The 18,562-nt window shown below is 37.5% G+C and overlaps 1 protein-coding gene and 1 pseudogene across 11 annotated transcripts in view; one reads left to right on the top strand and one right to left on the bottom strand.

Moving 5' to 3' along the window:
• Window positions 1-18,562, bottom strand: part of Mllt10 (MLLT10, histone lysine methyltransferase DOT1L cofactor) — a 150,774-nt gene that overhangs the window by 70,853 nt on the left and 61,359 nt on the right. For all 11 annotated transcript variants that reach the window (XM_026782846.1, XM_005354656.2, XM_026782848.1 and 8 more), the window contains one exon: window positions 4,582-4,677. In XM_026782846.1, coding sequence (XP_026638647.1) covers window positions 4,582-4,677 — 96 coding nt within the window. The remainder of the gene's footprint in view (window positions 1-4,581; window positions 4,678-18,562) is intronic.
• On the top strand, window positions 5,707-10,116 carry LOC101991939 (annotated as a pseudogene).

The raw sequence follows: 18,562 nt of genomic DNA, 5'->3' as shown, positions 1-18,562 counted from the left end.
CCACAGAGAAACCCTGTCTCGAAAAACAAAAAAAACAAAAAAAAAAAAAAATCAAAATCACTGAGCCAGTAATTAAAAGTGTGTGTATGGTTTGATGTTCAATGAAGGTATGGTAACTTACACCCAATTTTAGCACTCTGGAAACCAATACACAAGAACATTGAGTCGAGTCCACCTAGAGCCACACAGAAGACCCTCAAACAGTCCCTCAATAAAACAGGCCATTATAAGCAAGATAAAGGCCAGAAACAAAAAGAGAGGAAGGGGAGGGGAGAACAAAAAAACGGAGAACAGACTACAAAAAATAAAAAAAAATCACAAAAGGCTGTAATGATAGAGAAAAGAAAAAACAAAATCAACAAATAGAAAATAGTAACAATTACGGTCCCTAGTAGCCATAGTATATAAATTAAATGTCCTAAACATCGTTTAATCACAGAAAGATTGTCAGAGTAGATCAAAGTTCAAAAACCATGTGTGGCCTAGAAGAAACCTACTTTCAACGGTTAATCTAGGACCACCTGGCTTATTCAAGGGAGGTTATCTTGGTCAGGTTAATTGGGGGTAGGAAGGCTTCATCATTGCAGGAAGTCACAGTCCTTGGGCTAGGATCATGGACTCAAGTAGAAGAGTACCCCAGTGGTGGTGATGGTGCACACCTTTAATCTCAGCACTCAGGAGGCAGAGGTGGGTGGATCTCTTGAGTTTGAGGCCAACCTGGTCTACAGAGTGAGTTCCGAGAAACCCTGACTCAAAAACCAAAAAAGTGGAAGAGCTTAGCACAGACAGCCATTTCCCTCTGCAAGTGCCATGTGACTAACTCGCCATGGCTCAGACAGGCTCCTAGCGCTGGGATTTCTCTGCCAGGATGGACTTTATCCTGAAACCATTAGACAGAATAAGCTACTTTTCTTGAGTTGCCTTTGTCAATGATGTTATCACAACAGAAAAGTAACTAAGACATTAAGTATAGACACACAGAGTATGAAGGAAATGGATGAATAAAGATATGCCAACACTAATCCCAAGTAAAGCAGCAGTTAAAATTAAAAATAAAGAGAACAAAGCCGGGCAGTTGTGGCATATGCCTTTAATCCCAGCACTTGGGAGGCTGAGGCAGGTGGATTGTGAGTTCAATACTTGGGCTACAGAAGATTAAAACTGTCTGTCTAAAAGGAAAACAGAGCTCATACAAAGGTGAACTGGGGATCACGTGCCTTTAACCCCAACAATAGGGAGGTGGGCAGAGGAGCAATGTGGCTGGGCAGAGAGAAGAATATAAGGGGGAGGAGCTCAGTGGAGTGTCCAGTCTGAGGTTTGGCAATGTGAAGATCGTCCCTTAGGTCTGAGCATTGGTAGAGAGAGGTAAAAGGTCTCTTGAGTGGTTGGCTCCTCTGTTTTTCCCAATATCTGTCTCTAGGTTTTAATTATTTGTGCTACACAAAAGTCAAAAAGATAAAAAGCATATATCTATATAAGGCTTGCAATATGCTCATAGCAGCTTTATTTGTAATAGCCCCAAACTAGAAACCTAGATATTCAACAACTACTGAATCAATAAGCAAGCTATTCTAGCCATAAAACAAGAAAGCAGACAATGACAAAAATGATTCAACTATTGATACACATAACACAGTTCAAATCTTATGCAGAATGAAATAATCCAAACCAAAATTTAAAAAGTGTCACACTGTATGTTTCTCCTTTTAAACTTTCTAAAGAATTCAAGCTAATTTAAAGCTACAAAAAGCAGAATTACCTCAGGAGAGATGGAAATGGGAGACACAGAAGATAATTGTAAAACACATTTTTTTTTCCTAGGACCATGGTGGTAGTTTTTATTAATACATGTACTTGAAAATTTATCAAAAATGCATTTTTTGTTGTGTCGCTGCACACTTTTAACCCCAGCACTCACTCCGGAGACAGAAGTAGGTGGCATTCTGTGCAATTTCTAGCCAGGCGAGACCTGCTTCCTCCTTATCATCCTCTTTATAATTTTAATATTGTTTTACTTTAAATATGTGTAACTTATTACATAACGATTATAACTAAATTAAAAGTAACAAAATAACCAATGCATCCGGTATACTGAACTTTATTATAAAATAAGCATTTATATTTTCTCCAAATTAAGATTACGTTAAAAAGTAGCCAGGTAATGGTGGCACATGCCTTTAATCCCAGCACTGGGGAGGGAGAGGCAGGCCGATCTCTGAGGTAGAGAGGTCAGCCTGGTCTACAGAACACCCAGGGGTACATAGAGAAACCTTGTCTCAAAACAAACAAAAAACAAAGAAAAGAAAAGCTTAACCTTCAAATATAACTGTCTTGGTAGATAGTGCAGGGAAAGAACAAAAAGAAAGTGACTTTTATAAATTTGTACTTTGACTTCATTATAACAAAAGTCTGTAAGATTTCTTAAAATATTAATCGTTAAAATTTTAAAGTATAAAAATTAAACATAGGAAAGCAATTCAAAAAGTCTCGGCAGAAGGTGGTGATACACGCCTTTAATCCCAGCATTCGGGAGGCAGAGGCCAGCCTGGCCCACAAAGTGCATTTCCAGGACAGCCAGGGCTGTCACTCAGAGAAACCCCATCTTGAAAGCAAACAAGTCTTACAGGGCTGGTGCTGGGGTACAGCTCAGTAGGAAACCACTTGCCTAGCAGTAATAAGGCCTGGTATTCTAACTTCAATACAAAAGAGGAAAGAAAGAAGGAAACAGCAATGGAGGGAGGGTGGTCTTTATCCTCTCCTATAAATACTGCAAGAAGGAAATCTCACTAACTACAGAAAATCTTCTTGCATGTGGAGACCTCTGGGGACACAAAATTAAAACCCTTAAGTTATTGGCAATGATGATAAGAAAACTACTATGTCCCCTACTAATTATAAAAAGTAACAGATCTATTAAGATTACTTTTTTTAACGATTAGGCTCAATTTGTCACAAATTTAAAAACAGAAATAAATTGATGCTTACATGCTTCTACGAACTTTTTAGAAAAACAATGACACAAAAACTAAATCTCCAGGTACCAAAATCAAAGGCTTTTTCCTCTTTCACACTTCTGTTCTACCATAAAAATAAGAAATCTGGTTCTGAATATAAAGGACTGCAAATTAATTAAAGGCAGAAGACACAGCAGAGGTAAAGTTAGAAAAACACTAAACATGATGCTCCCTGCTCTGGGATGAAGGAGCTGACCAGGGAGAGGGACCTAGGGAAGAAAAGTGGGCTGCCTGGAAAGGGGGTGGGTGACACAGAAATGGAGCCTCAAAATCCTACAACCACAACCTGAGTTTAGAAGATTCATCCCAGTGAGAAGCGATCCGGCACTCTGATTTTAGCCTTTACCTATGATAGACTACTACAATGTATCCAGACTATCTTGCAAACAGAACCAGAGACATGATAAAATTTTTATTTTATTTTAAAATGCTCAACTGTGGTAACATGTTCTGATACCAAAACCTGTATACATGACAATTCTTCTAAAGTCTCACGCGTATCTTTTAGAAAGTCAGAAGGGGTTCGTGTTTGAATGTACCCAAAATTTGAGCACCCCTGTATCTCTAGTTTTAGTGCCACCTTCAGTGGCAGGCTATTTATTTTAAGAACCTCCTTATAGCCTCTCTGGCGTCTAGTCTTCCTACCTTCTCTCCTCCCCATCCCTTCACCAAAGCAACTGAAACACCTTATAAAACTCAAGTTACAAAACATATTTAATTTCAGTTCTGCCTAATAGCTCCATTTTCACTAACACCAAGGCGAGGTTTTACACGAGGCCTATGTAGCTAGACCTTTATGGAGAGACCCTTATATTGGCCTCATCTCCAAATGCACTTCCTTACTCACCCCTCTTTCCCAGCCAAATGTTCCCATTTCTAGGCTGTTTTCAAGTCATCTTATGATAATCTGAGTGATGCCTAACAATTAATATGAACCAGATGTATGTGTTCTTTTAATGTCTTTAATAATATTTAACATTAGTAATATTAAATATTTTATCTTAATCAATTTCAATTATTATTTCCCCTATTTTACAGGTATTGAAATAGTGTTGCAGAGAGGTTAATCAACCTAAAATTCAATTACTAAGTGGTGAAGCCAGATTTCTAAGTCACAGGTAGCTGAAGTCTGAATTAAACCCTATTTCTTAATTTAGATGGTGTCATTCACTTGTTATCCATACATGGTCCTTGAAGACAAGAACAGAATAAACAGAAAACAGCATAAAGGACTAAAAAGGTGATAGTTCTAAGTGCATACATGGCTAGAAAGGTGGGCAAAATTGTAACCAGAGCACTGGGAATCAAGAGACTCCTTGGAAGTCAAAAACCAGTATTTCATTAATTACATAAAACAAAATTTGAGGGCTAGAGAGATGGCTCAGAGGTTAAGAGCATTGCCTGCTCTTCCAAAGGTCCTGAGTTCAATTCCCAGCAACCACATGGTGGCTCACAACCATCTGTAATGAGATCTGGTGCCCCCTTCTGGCCTGAAGGCATACATGTAAACAGAACACTATACATAATAAATATTTTAAAAAAACAAAATTTGATACTTCAATCTTACTTTTTCTGTAGTAACAGTCAACGAAGGAACCAAGGCAGGTGATGGTTCTGGTTGCTTCTTGTGTTTCTGTTTGTGTTTGTCCTTTTCTTTGTATTTCTAAAAATAAACAGAAGATGTTTTAAAATTAACAATTCATATATATGTAATATTCTTTTATAACCTTTGTAAAAAAAAATCACCCATTTTTTCAGTTATGTATAAAAATTATTTTAAAATGGCCCTTCCTTATCTTTGTCCAATCTAAGTAATAGCAATGAATAACTAAAGGCTGTCTCTATTTGCTATATTTATATGTATCAAAAATAGATTTTTTCCTTCCTAAAAATATATTTTTTATAAATAGCACTTTAAGATTTACAGGACACTTCACATAGGACACACACATAATTAATTCTTTGGGCTTTCATTGTTTTGAAAAGAAGTGGCTCCTGTGTAAGACCTAAAATGAGAAATACCCTACCTGAACCACTTCAGTGCTGTGACTCTTTATGGGCACCTCCATGGACTGAACGTCCAGTAACTAGACATTAGGATAAAGAAACTCGAGCAAAGAAAGTGTTTCCTCAGTTTCTAATAACAACCAAAAGCAAAACAAAAACCACAAAGGGGGAGGGCAAGGCAAGGTGATACTAATATAACTGTGAAGCACTAGAACAATACACACCTCAATACAAAAGAAAACGTGGTTAAATAAGAAATTACATAAGAAGATCCCAACTTTGTTTACTATCAAAGGTTTTCTACGAAAATGTTCTCAGTACTGTGGATGAATATTCAGTTAATTGAATCTATTTCCCACAATGCATAAAAACTTAACCCATTAAACTACTTTACCTGTTCAAGGCAGGAAGAATAAGTTTCCTTTCCCTGTCCTAAAAAGCATTATTATATTCGAGCAGAACAAAATACATAAAAATGAAGGATGCAGTTCTTAATACAACATTCTAAAAACAACCACTGTTTCTGGCTGTAGTATAAATACAGTGAAACAAAACAATGTAAACAGAATAAAACCTTTCATTCAAATTTTAGAAGAAACTTTTTTATACTTCTTTTAATTGATTACTCCAAAACAGTGATACTTCCATTTTTGGCAATTGAACATCATTGTTCTAACAAAAAGTGATGGAGGTGGGTCTTGTATCTTATCTGTTGCTTTCATTGGTTAACTAATAAAGAAAACTGCTTCGCCTGATAGGACAGAAAATTAGGTAGGAGGAGTAGACAGAACAGAATGCTGGGAAAAAGAAGCCGAGTTAGAGAGTCGCCATGATTCTCCCGCAGTTTAAGATCTTCCCTGGTAAGCCACCTCGTGGGCTACACAGAATATTAGAAATGGGTTAGATCAATATGTAAGAGCTAGCCAATAAGAGGTTAAAACTAATGGGTCAAGCAGTGATTAAAAGAATACAGTTTCCATGTAATTATTTTGGATAGAGCTAGCAGTGCGGGAGTTGGGGTGGCAGGAACACAACCCACCGCTCCTTACAACAGAGCACCATTGCTCTTATTACAACAAAAAGTATTCTCTCCTCCAACCCCGAGTTAGCCTTGTGACTCACTGCAATAGACAGGATGTGGTATTTAAATCTAGGAAAAAGGAACTTTAAGAAGCTTTGCATAGCTTCCACCTCTACTACTGAAGTAATCTACTAGGCATCATGTTAAACATTGCCCCAGGGCTGGAGAAATGGCTCATGGATTAATGTTCTTCCTGAGGTCCTCAGTTCACAACCTTCTGTAATGAGCTCTGATACTATCTTCTGGCCTTCAGGCATGCATGCAGGTAAAACACTGTATATATAATAATTTTATTTTATTTTATTTTTTTTGTTTTTCGAGACAGGGTTTCGCTGTAGTTTTAGAGCCTGTCCTGGAACTAGCTCTTTCTTGTAAACCAGGCTGGCCTCAAATTCACCATCTGCCTGCCTCTGCCTCCTGAGTGCTGGGATTAAAGGTGTGTGCCACCACTGCCCTGCTAATAAATAAATCGTTAAAAAAAAAAATGCTTGGTGTAGGAAGAAAAAAATGGGTCAGAGTTGCTCTTCCTGAGTACCCAGGTTCAATTTCCAGGACCCACATGGCAGTTCACGGCTGTCTGTAACACCAGTTCCAGGGTTACCAACACCCTCACACAGACACACATGCAAGGAAAATATTAATTTACAGAAAAAATAAGTAAATATTAAAAAAAACACACTTGATGGTCTTGCAGAAAGCAGCTAGAAAGGTCACGTGAACAGTAAGATACGTGAAAGAACTGAGGTACCTTGAATAAGACCAATAACAAGCATCAAATCAGCCAGCAGTTTTTATAGGCCCAAGCATAAACCCAGCTGACATGACATGAATAAAAGTTTGGCGTACTTTATCAAGGAACAGTAAATAACTAAGAAAAAGGCAAGAATAACACAACCAAATCACAAGCCAAAGTAAGCACAACATCGGAATTAGGAATTGTTATGTAGGGATACTAAAATGTGTTTGATTACATTAACTTATGATGTACAAATAATTCTGGCCTAGATGAACTATACTGCAATTTTCTGTATAAAGAGTTTTTTTTTTGGGGGGGGGGAGCAGGGACATGTTAAGTCATTTCTATATTAATTTACTATATTCTCTTTTTAAAGACTGTTTATTATATTTAGTTTCCTGCCTGCATGTATGCCTGCAGGTCAGAAGAGGACACTAGATCTCATTACAGATGGTGTGAGCCATCATGTGGTTGTTGGGAATTAAACTCAGAACCTTTAGTAGAACAGTCAGTGCTCTTAACCTCTGAGCCATCTCTCCATCTCCTAATTTACTATATTCTTTCAATATATGTTGTAGAATATAATTGTAAGGTGTGTTTCTTTTGTTTATGCTGTGGAACATTTATTTTAATGATGCAAACATGTATTGCATTATTGTATGTTAACTCAGTGAAGTGTTACTTTGCCTGTTTAAAGCAGCTCATTTTTCTAATACAGAGCTGAACAGCCAATAGCAAGGCAGAAGAAATGTTAGGTGGGGCTGAAATTTTTATTTGAAAATCAAAATCTATTTCACACCCACTTAACAAAATATTTTCAACTATCCAACCATTCTTTTTATTTGTGTATGCACCGGAAAAAAAATCTAGGATACCACTAGTAATGACGACTATTTTGGATTAGTGGAAGATAAGTAGAAACACTTTTTAAATGTTCTACCCTATTTAATTTTCTATAATCACTCATGGTTTCAAGAATAGGCTAGAGAAGTATAGTGCAAGCCTATTATCTTACACTTAGTCAAAAGGATTTGGAGTTCAAGGTCATCCTCGACCACACAGGCAGTTTGAGGTAAGCTTGAACTATATATGAGAGCCTGTCTTAAATCCCCAAAATGCATTATACAAATAACCATTTATTCCCCAAATTCATGTCTTTTTCTTGCACCACTGAAATTGTCCAGCTTCACCAAGTGTGGTGGTGTACGCCTTTAATCCCAGCACTTACGAGACAACAGAGGCAGGCGGATCTCTGTGAATTCAAAGCCAGTTTGGTCTAAAACTAGGTTTGGTCAGTGTTTATCACAACAGAAAGCAAACTAGATTATCCACTAGAATTGTCCTGAAAAAAAAGGAGGAGGAGGGAAGGAAGAGAAGAGGCAGACTGATCACTCTGAAGAAAATAATCACAAAGTGCCATTTTGGATAGCCAATAGTTACACAGGCCTTTAATCCCAGCACTTGGGAGGCAGAGGCAGGCGGATCTCTGTAAATTCCTGGCCAGCCTGGTCTGCAAAGTGAATTCCAATACAGGCAGGGCTACATTTTATGTTTGGCTGTAAATACAATGTAAACAGTGTATAAAGCCACTCATAATTTTCTCATTATAATGTATGGAAAATACTCTACTTAAATATATTATTTCTGAATAACCAGTTATTAATAAATAAACTCAGTTCCTGGTTTCCTATTCAGATGTGGCCATTTCACTCGGTTTACTATTTTCAAGTAAAACAACCATTTTTTTAGACTAACTTTTCAAGGTTGCCTCAAAATTCAGAATAGTATAAAGAAGGAAAGAGCATCTATGCTTTTGTGTGTTACGTGTGTGCATCATGTATGTATGTACATACGCATATAAATGCATATATGTGTGCGCGCGTGTACACACACACACACACACACGTGTCTTAAGCACAGTGACAGATAGTAGGAATATATTTCATCTGACCCTCTGCACTGTTTCATGAGAACTGGGCTTAAAGAACAATACAGAAAATACTAATACTCTGGCTACTGTATTGCTATAATAAAATAATCAGCTCTGAGTCAGAGGTTTCCTATACCCTAGACTTCTAGGTAAGTTTGGTGATAAAAGTGTAATATTAGCACTAGAGCTTCTGTCCTGATTAGGTTTTTTTCTCAACTTATGCAAGCTATAGTTACTCAAGAAGAAACTCGATTGAGAAAACTCCTATATCCATATTGGCCTTTGTGCAAGTCTGTGGGGGTATTTCCTGATTAGCCTAGCCCATTTTGGGTGATACCAACCCTGGGCAGGTGGTCCTGAGGGTATAAAAAGAAAGTTAACTTGAGCAAGCCAGGGGGAAATCAATCCAGCAAGCAGTGTTTCTCCAAGGCTTCTGCTTCAGTTTCTGCCTCCTTCCCTGGCTTCTCTTAGTGACCTGAAAGTTGTAAAATGAAATAAACTTTCATCTCCAAGTTGCTTTTAGTCATAGAGTTTTGTCACTGAAATAGAAACCCTCACTAAGACAGTCTCATAGGCTAATATGTGATTTTAAAGGAAATCTATGGAGTAGCAAACATAAATGAAAAATTGTATACCCATAAAGCAATCAATGACTTCTGTAACAAACAAACGGAACTGAGAAAAGGATCACAGGGAGGACCAGGAAGGACATTTACAGAGCTGTCTAGGTGGAACTCCTGTTATCAGCCCTCTCTGGAGAGGAGGGAGGGAGGGAAGACTTCCTCAACAACTTGGCATTCAGCTTTCATTCACTGACTAGAAGTAACAGTTATGAAACCTCGGCTGCTTTAAAAAGGAAACTAAGAAGGTACTAATCATCCAAGCATTGCAGAAAATAGTTGTGACCAAAGGAAAGTAACTCCCTTCCTGTGACCAGGAACCTTGATCCTTGTGGGATCAAAGAAGAATTTGTGAGAAAATAGTAGGTGGAAAAGGAAAAAACAAAACAAACAAACAAAACAAACAAACAAAAAAACCTATGTGAAGGCCCTAACACCATGTATATCAATCAAATTACCATCTTCTAGAGGTCATAAATTTCTTGTAAAAAAGAGAATAACGCTAACATCAGAAACAATAAAGGTCACGTTGAGTGGACCAGGTCAGTTTGCTGAGAATCAAACAATGAGGTCAATTTTTGAGCAATCCCTTCACATGTGCTATTCAAAGTATGCAATGTATGTTTTACCTACAAGGTCCACTATAACAGCTCCATCCACTGAGATTCCCAACCGCACCTGAAAATGCACTGAAACTGCTGATGACTGTGAACTTCTTAGATTGTTAAATAGAAGTAATAATAAAATAAGTTAATCTAATTTTTAAAAAAGCAAAGAAAAAACTGGGGGCTGTAGCAAAATGGTAGAGCACTTACTCAGTGCGCATGAAGCCCTAGTGCTGGGGGGTGGGGGGATGAGGTTTCCATGTCTCTAAAAGAAACTGACAGCAACATGTTCACACCTATTCAAAAATAGAGAGGCTGTTTATTGCTAAGGGGCTTGAAGGGAGGGGTCAGAGAAGAAAGAAAAGGAATAGAAGAGAGGAAGCAGGAGAAACATGATCAGAAGAGGTGGCTATATATAGCCTGCAACATAAAAAAAATTTATTATATGATTCTTTACTAAAAGAAAAGTTTACCAAGACTTGGATAATTGTATAACTTTACACAAAAGCGGCAAAGGGTATTCTTTCCTACTGAAATGTAACAGCTTTTAACCAAACTTTTACCTATAAAAACTCACAGTCCTCATTTTGCCTTTGGGCTCTAAGTTTCCATGACTTTAGCGAATAGATCCTCTGCCCAGGTGTCCAACAGAGGTTTTAAACATTTTGCCTCCCTGCATGGCTGTGGACTCCTTTCTTTGAAAGGACCCAGAAGCTGCTGACTTCTTTCTGAAACTGTCATGGAGATAATAAAGACCTTATGACTCTAGCCCAAGATACCTAACATTAAGTCAGTTAAGTAAAGGGGAGAAAAGGCAAAACTGGGTTAAATGTTGAACTAGAGTTCAAGTCAAAGAGCAAAATTAAGACTGAAGACAATTATCATTTGACAAAAAAAAAATAACTGAAACAGACATTGATATTGTATGTGTGTTTGTGTGTTAATTTTTTTAAAGACCATAACCTGTTTGAAGATAATATATTCCAAAAAATTGTCTTCTTTTATGTTCACTATCTTCATTATTTCTCCTAAGCAAGGCCTCAACACTCAAGTTATCTGGTATTATTCTAACTTCTTCTCTACTGAAATAATTTCCTATCTTTTATGAATTAAAGAAAGTAATTATTTCATTATAAGAAAGAGCCTAACTATCCTGAACTCCAAATGCCTTCCAAATGTTTACCATCTCACTACCCAATGTTACTGAAATCAGACTCATCAGCTCTTTAAATAAAATGCATACTCAAGTCCACATAGTTGCAGTTAGTGTTTCTGATAGCCCTATTTATATTTATACTATCACTTTTCTAATAATATCCAGAACCATCCATGACCTAGCATGCACCTTTTCCATTGCTCTGCAACTCCAAAAATATCTCATTCTATAAGTATCTCATATTCCAGACCTTTCAATTCACATCAAATAAGCTCACTATAAACTCCATTACTTCTCTGGGAGCCGGAGTAATGGCTTAGCAGTTAAAAATCACTTGTTGCTCTTGTGGAGGGCTCAGGTTCTGTTTCTAGCACACACATAGTAGATCACAACCGTCTGTCACTCCAGCTCCAGGGGATCTGACACTGTCTTCTAGCCTCTACAAACAGTGCATTAAAGTAGTATACATACATACATGTAAGCTAAAACCCTCACACATTAAGAAAAAAAATTGTTACTACTGTAACTCACACTGGCATACTTAAGAAGCATAATACAGTGGTTAAGAGAAGATTAAAGAGACAAACTAGATTCAAATTCAACTCTATCTTACTATTTGTAAATGTAATTCAACTCTATTTTCTGCCAAGTCTAAATTATCTCAAGGATTCTATGAGTAAACATATAAGAATACAACATTAGTTATAGAAGATCCAATGCTTTCTTCTGGTCTTCATGAGCACAGAGCGCGCACATACACATACATAAAAATATTTATACAAAGTAAAAATACATATTTTTAAAATGGTAATAGTTGAGCTCAATCTCAGTGTCCATTTGATTCCCATATTTGAGAGTAAAGCATTTGGTTCTCTACTTAATGGAAAAGGCACAACTAAAAAAGATTGATCTGTTTCTGTTATTGCCTACTTTAAATGGAAAAAAAAAAATCTCTTGCTTTACCAGATTATAATCCCAGGTTTCAGAAGGCTCAAACTTGATTATGAGTCTAACACCCTTTAGCTACACAGTAAATTCAAGGACATTCTAAACTATAGAATGAGGATCTGTCTCTCCCCCCTTCTCTCTCTCTCTCTCTCACAGACAGAGAGAGAATTTATTACTCACTACACCAGAAATAGACTACACTGTGCTGATGGTCCAAGCCCCAATGATGACAAGGTATCATGAAGAGGTCTCACAGAGAGAGAGAGAGAGAGAGAGAGAGAGAGAGAGAGAGAGAGAGAAACCAATAGTTTCAAACCCATTTAAAGTAGTGAGAAAGAAAACAAAACATAAACACAAAAAAAGACCATTAGCAGCAATCTCTATAAACACCGCAAAAAGTAACTAGATAGCAAAATCAAAAATCACAGAGCACAACGAACTCAACTGTTCAAGTATTACAATGAATGTCTAAATATAATCATATAAGGTGAAAAGAACTACTAGATATACAGTAAGTATGAGGGGAAAGGAAGCAATCAGAAATTCCTCCAGGGTCCACACCTATCAGAAAGCACTGAGAGCAGCCAATATGAAACCCAGCTCTGCCTCTGCGAACATGCTAACAAGGTACCCACTGTAGTATTGTGGATGCCAGGAGAGAAAATAATGCTCCCAAACTGACAGAGAAGAATTTATTACTCACTACACCAGAAATAGACTACACTGTGCTGATGGTCCAAGCCCCAATGATGACAAGGTATCATGAAGAGGTCCATATTATATGTGGAATGTATTACATTATGAGAGAAGAACCTTGTAAGGAGTCCAACTTTGTGCAGTATGTATGCCTGTCAATTACTACAAAAGGTGGTATTATCTTTTTATTTTCCATAGATATATGCAAATCTGCCCTTTGCTCGGAATAACTGAGCTTCCATTTTCAAAAACTGCTAAATAAATAACCTGGATAAGATCATCAGGAAAAAGGAAGTCAGAGTCCCTCATGAGTCTAAGATGTTTGTAAAAATTAGATAGCCCATGGAGAATCATGTTCCAACACCCCAGAGATACTGCCACTACCCAAAATGAACCAAGGAAATACTAAATGACAATACTCTATTTTAATGGAGGGGGTTCCCAGACAAAAATCTCTCTACATATCACTGACTGTCCTGGAACTCAGTATGTAGACCAGGTGGGCCTACCTCTGCTAGAATTAAAAGCATATGCCACCAACTATAACTTATACTCTATAACCTCTCTTATTATGCTCACTGTTGGAGTTCATGAAATCTTCTTGGTCCTTAGGTGCCAGTATTTTTTCTAAACCTGTTTTCCCTTCCCTACTTTCTCCACACTTCAACTCTCTAATAATAAACACTCTTCCTTATAGCTGCTCTACATAGCATTATCTTCAATAAAGTCATTTACCTTCATGTTTCTTTACTTCTTTCTGAACCAAATTAGAGCAAAAATAGTATGTTCTTTATACATACACTTTTTTTTCATATCTAAGTTCTTAAAATAAGATTATTTTTCAAGGTGGGTTTTACTGTGTAATAGTGGCTATCCTGGAACTCTTGCTCTGTAGACCTAAATCAGGCTGGCCCCAAACATGGAGATCTGCCTCTGCCTCAAGATTTAATTTTTTTAATCCTTAAAAAAAAGTTTTAAGGTTTACTTATTGTTATTCTTTTACATATGTTGATGTTTTTGCATGTATATGTGTCTGTGTACCACATGAATGCTTTCCATGTAAGCCAGAAGAGGGGGCAGATTCCCTAAAACTGGAATATAGTGCTGGGAATTGAACTTTGGTCCTCTAGAATAGCCTGTATTCCTAACTGTTGAGCTACCTCTCCAGGTCCATATATAAGACTCTTAAAAGAATTCAGTACTCTCACTATACCCTGGTCTTCAGGCTAAAACCTTCATTGAGTTTTTGCTCCAACCACTACCTTAAAAATCCCCAAGAGCTGCTTTAGCACTAAATCCAAAGGACATTTATTTCTTCTTGCATTGCTTAATCCACTCCACTCCCTAGTTACTTCTGTAGACTCCTCCCTTCTTCATTAGTGAAGGAAAGAAGACTGCACAGTAGAATGCCAAGAAATAGATATGGAAAGAAAAGCATTACAAAAATACCTTTGTCATCATAATTTCAAAAGCAGAAATTTGAGAGATGATCATATTACAGCCACAGTCAGAAGGAAAGAACAATAAACATACCCATGAAAAAGGCACTTCTCCACTCTAATTCAAGCTGGATCCAGTGTCCATGGAACTATGTATCCAGCAATGGGTGGTATTAATACAATCAAGACAATTCCCTCCACAAAAAACATGATCTAGACAATCCTTCATTGAGACTCCCTTCTCAGGTGATTCTAGGTTGTGCTGACTATTAAAATTAACCATCATTCTCCAAAGACCTTTACCCCTAGTTAATGTCTCCCATTCATTGACCAACACTGATCTACGGAGTCAACAGATATATACTGCAAAAATGGAGAGAGCCAGACAGTGGTGGTACATGCCTTTAATCCCAGTACTGAAGAGGCTGAGGCAGGTAGATCTCTGTGAGTTCAACGCTAGCCTGGGGGGCTGGAGAGATGGTTCAGGAGTTAAGAGCACTGGCTACTCTTCCAGTGGTCCTTAGTTCAATTCTCAGCAACGACATGGTGGTTCACAACCATCTATAATGGGACCTGATGTCCTCTTCTGGCATAAAGTCAAAGTCATACATTCAGATAGAGTACTCACACACAAAACAAATGAATCTTTAAAAAAAAATAAGAAAAAAATCCGGGCCAGCATGGTCTACATAGTGAATTCCAGGACAGCCAGGGCTGTTACACAGAGAAATCCTGTCACAAGCCTCCCCCAAAGGAGTATGATAATATTCCAAAAATACAGTCTGAACAAACAAAAAACAAATCACATATTGTTTTGCCACAACCACTCCAGAAAAAAGTAGTAGTGTTGAGACAGATTGCTTTTCTCTCTTCTGTCATTCATACTGGAAAGACTAGTTGTCACTGTCGCGATACTCAGGTAGCCCTAAGATACCATGATCCATTTTGCAAAAATTTCAAATAATACCAGTGTGAAACCACATGAGTAAGGCATTTTGGAAAATGTTCTCCCACCTTCACTCAATCCTTCAAAAGAGTTGTCAGCCTACTCCCTGATTTCTTCCACACTCCTCCAAACCCCATTTTAAATAAATAATTTTAAACAATTTATGTATTTATTTGATGTGCGTTGGTGTTTTACCTGCATGTATGTCTGTGTGAGGGTGTCAGGTCCCCTGAAACTGGAGTTACAAACAGTTCTGAACGCCCCTGGAGGTACTGGGAATTAAATCCAGGTCCTCTGGAAGAACAGGCAGTGTTCCCAATGGCTGAGCCATCTCTCCAGCACCCCCCCCCACCACATCTTAAGCCATCTTTAAAGAAACTGAATAAGAGACCCTGAGCTAAAACTAGCTGCTAAACTCCAATTATTGACCAGTATATAGGTAGAAGACCATAAATTTTTATTATAGTTTTAAGCCAATAAATTTTAATGTCATGCTATAAAGAATACAGACTTACAGATAAGAGGATCCAGCCTATAGACATTCTTAATATATTATATATAAGTTAATATAATAGACATTCTTAATATATTATATATAAGTTAATATATAACAAATATAGCCACTCATATATAAGTATGTATGTGTGTATACATGCATAATATTATACTGCATTCTGATAATTTAGAGAATCCTGACTAATATAAAAGGGACTAGGAATATAACTGATAAAGTATCTGCCTCTTACCAACGGTATATGCCAAAAAGAATACACTGTTAAGACTTCAGAAATAGACTTCTTTCTCCCTCCCTCTCTCCCCCTTCCCTTTCTTTCCATAACCCACTGAATAAACTCTATACTCACCCTGGGGGGGCGGGGGGGGAAGACTGTTCAGAAATAGAGACACAGAAAATCTAAAGCAGTAGGCGATTTTTCATGAGTGTCAAGGTCACAGAAGGATGGGGGGGGGTAATTCAAATACTCCAAACACTGACTAGATCTGAGAACGCTTTATATATCCATCATGAACATGGGTTAGATCCAGGACCAAGATTTAATTTTTTTTAAGTTTCCCCTATTGCTATGAAAGACATTACGCTGGGTTTAGTGGTACATGTGTCTAAACCCAGAATTTGGGGGATAGAGACAGAAGCTGAGAATTCCAGGCCAGACAGGGTTACACAGTAAGGGTCTGTCTTAAAAAAAAAAATTAAGGACAGCAAGCTGGTACAATCAAGTCTAAATACTGCAGTTTACCACCTAGACCTACATGGTAGTAAGAGAGAAGCAGCATGCTGGGCAGTGGTGGTGCAAACCTTTAATCCCAGCACTTAGAAGGCAAATCTCTAAGTTCGAAGCCAGCCTGGTCCATAGAAGGAGTTCCAGGACAGCAAGGACTACAGAGAGAAACCCTATCTCGAATACCAAAAAAGGAGAGAGAGAAGCAGCTCCAACAAGCTGCCCTCTGACCTCCACAGAGTATGTATGGCATGTGCTCCCTCCAACACCACCCCTGAAAAACACCTAATGTTTAAATTTTCAGAGTATTTCTGACAAATTAGAATCTTTAACAATATATTATTTTGATAATAGTACTGAATTTATATTTAAAATGTCCTTTTATTGCAACTACATACAAAAGTACTACGGTGTAGTTAATAGTTCACAAAAAAGTTTACATAGAATTTTAGACTACATGAACCAGAAGTGGACAAGAACCTTGTATCCACAAACACTCTCATTGCTGAAGCAGGTGGATCTCCTCAAGTTTGAGGACAGTTAATCTTAAATGAAAGAGAGAGAAGAAAAGCACACAGTCTGAGAAGGAAGAGACAGCAAAGAGCAGAAGTTAAAACAGCAACGAAGCCTGATGGTACAAATCTATAATTAACTGAAACATTCAAAATGAGGCAGGAGAATCTCAAGTTTAAGATAAGCCTGGGCTACATGGCAAGACCCTGTCTGGATAAACAGCAGTACAAATGCACCAGCTATTTCATAAAACAGACCTCACATAGAAATAGTAACTTCAATATCTCATTCTCATTCGTCAATGACATCACAGATCAAAAGGACCTCATAAATATCAACATTCTAAACAAACACTGCAAAGTATACATTCTACATAGCAGCCCATGGAATTTTTAAGATATCATAATAGGACATAAAGTGACAATAAATATAGGAATCTGAATCACTTCTTATATTCTATTTCAATAAAGTGGGGCAAAATTAGAAATGAACAGCAAGAGAAACCACAAAAAAAAAAAAACCCGCACAAACTCTTGGTGCAGAAATGAGATACTACTAAAAAAAAAAAAAAACCCGCACAAACTCTTGGTGCAGAAATGAGATACTACTGAATTGATCCTTAAGGAAATCAATAAGAAATTTTTTTTAAAAAAAACTTTAAGTAAATTAAAATTAAAACACTGCTTATCAAAGTCTACCAGATACAATGAAAGCAGTCCTAAGAGGGAAGTTACAGTCCTAGTATTTATATTAAACAACAGTATCTCAAATAAGTAGCATCAGGTGTACCTTAGGACTTTAGAGAAACAAGAATATCCCAAGCCATAATCAAAACAAAGAGAATTAACTAGAATCAAGAGCTGACTCCATTCCCTTAAAGAATGAGGCCCTGACTTAATCCCCAACACCCATCTAAAAGCACCTGAAATCCCAGCACTGGGAGAGACAGGAACGAAGATCCCTGGGATTTACCAGCCAGTCAGTCTGGCCAAACCTGTGAGCTCAAAGCTTACTATGAGACCCTCATCTCAAAAAAAAAAAAGTGGAAAGAAACTGAGGAAAATACTTGACATCAACTTAAGATCTCTATTAGGCACAAATGCACATGCATAGAAAACTTATTCAGGAAAAAAATTAATAAAAATTAAAAACACAATACAAAAACCCCATGACAGAATTGATCTTTGAAAAGAGGATGGACAAACCGTTAGTCAAACTATCCAAAGACAAAAACACTAGAAGCAAATTTACAAAAGACAAAATGTAACACATTACAACATATATCAACGAAATTCATAAAATCATTACTATACACCTTAAAAACTTATATTCCAGGGTTGGGGAGATGAATTAGTTTTAAGCAAGAGGCCCTGAGTTTGGATCTCCAGCACCCATGTACTAGTCAGGCATGGAGGTGTACATCTGTAAAACAGCACTGGTGGGTGGAGACAGGCAGCTCCCTGGACCTTATCGGCCAGCCAGGCTAGCCGAATCCAAGAGCTCCAGGTTCAGTGAGAGATCCTGTCTCAAAAAAATAAGGTGGACCTTTAATCCCAGCACTCGGGAGGCAGAGGCAGGCGGATCTCTGTGAGTTCGAGACCAGCCTGGTCTACAGAGCTAGTTCCAGGACAGG

This window comes from Microtus ochrogaster, chromosome 16, assembly GCF_000317375.1.
Source record: "Microtus ochrogaster isolate Prairie Vole_2 chromosome 16, MicOch1.0, whole genome shotgun sequence".
In the NCBI taxonomy this organism is placed as follows: domain Eukaryota; kingdom Metazoa; phylum Chordata; class Mammalia; order Rodentia; family Cricetidae; genus Microtus; species Microtus ochrogaster.
The sequence above is the reverse complement of the archived record's forward strand: the minus strand, read 5'-3'. Positions and strand labels throughout refer to the sequence as shown.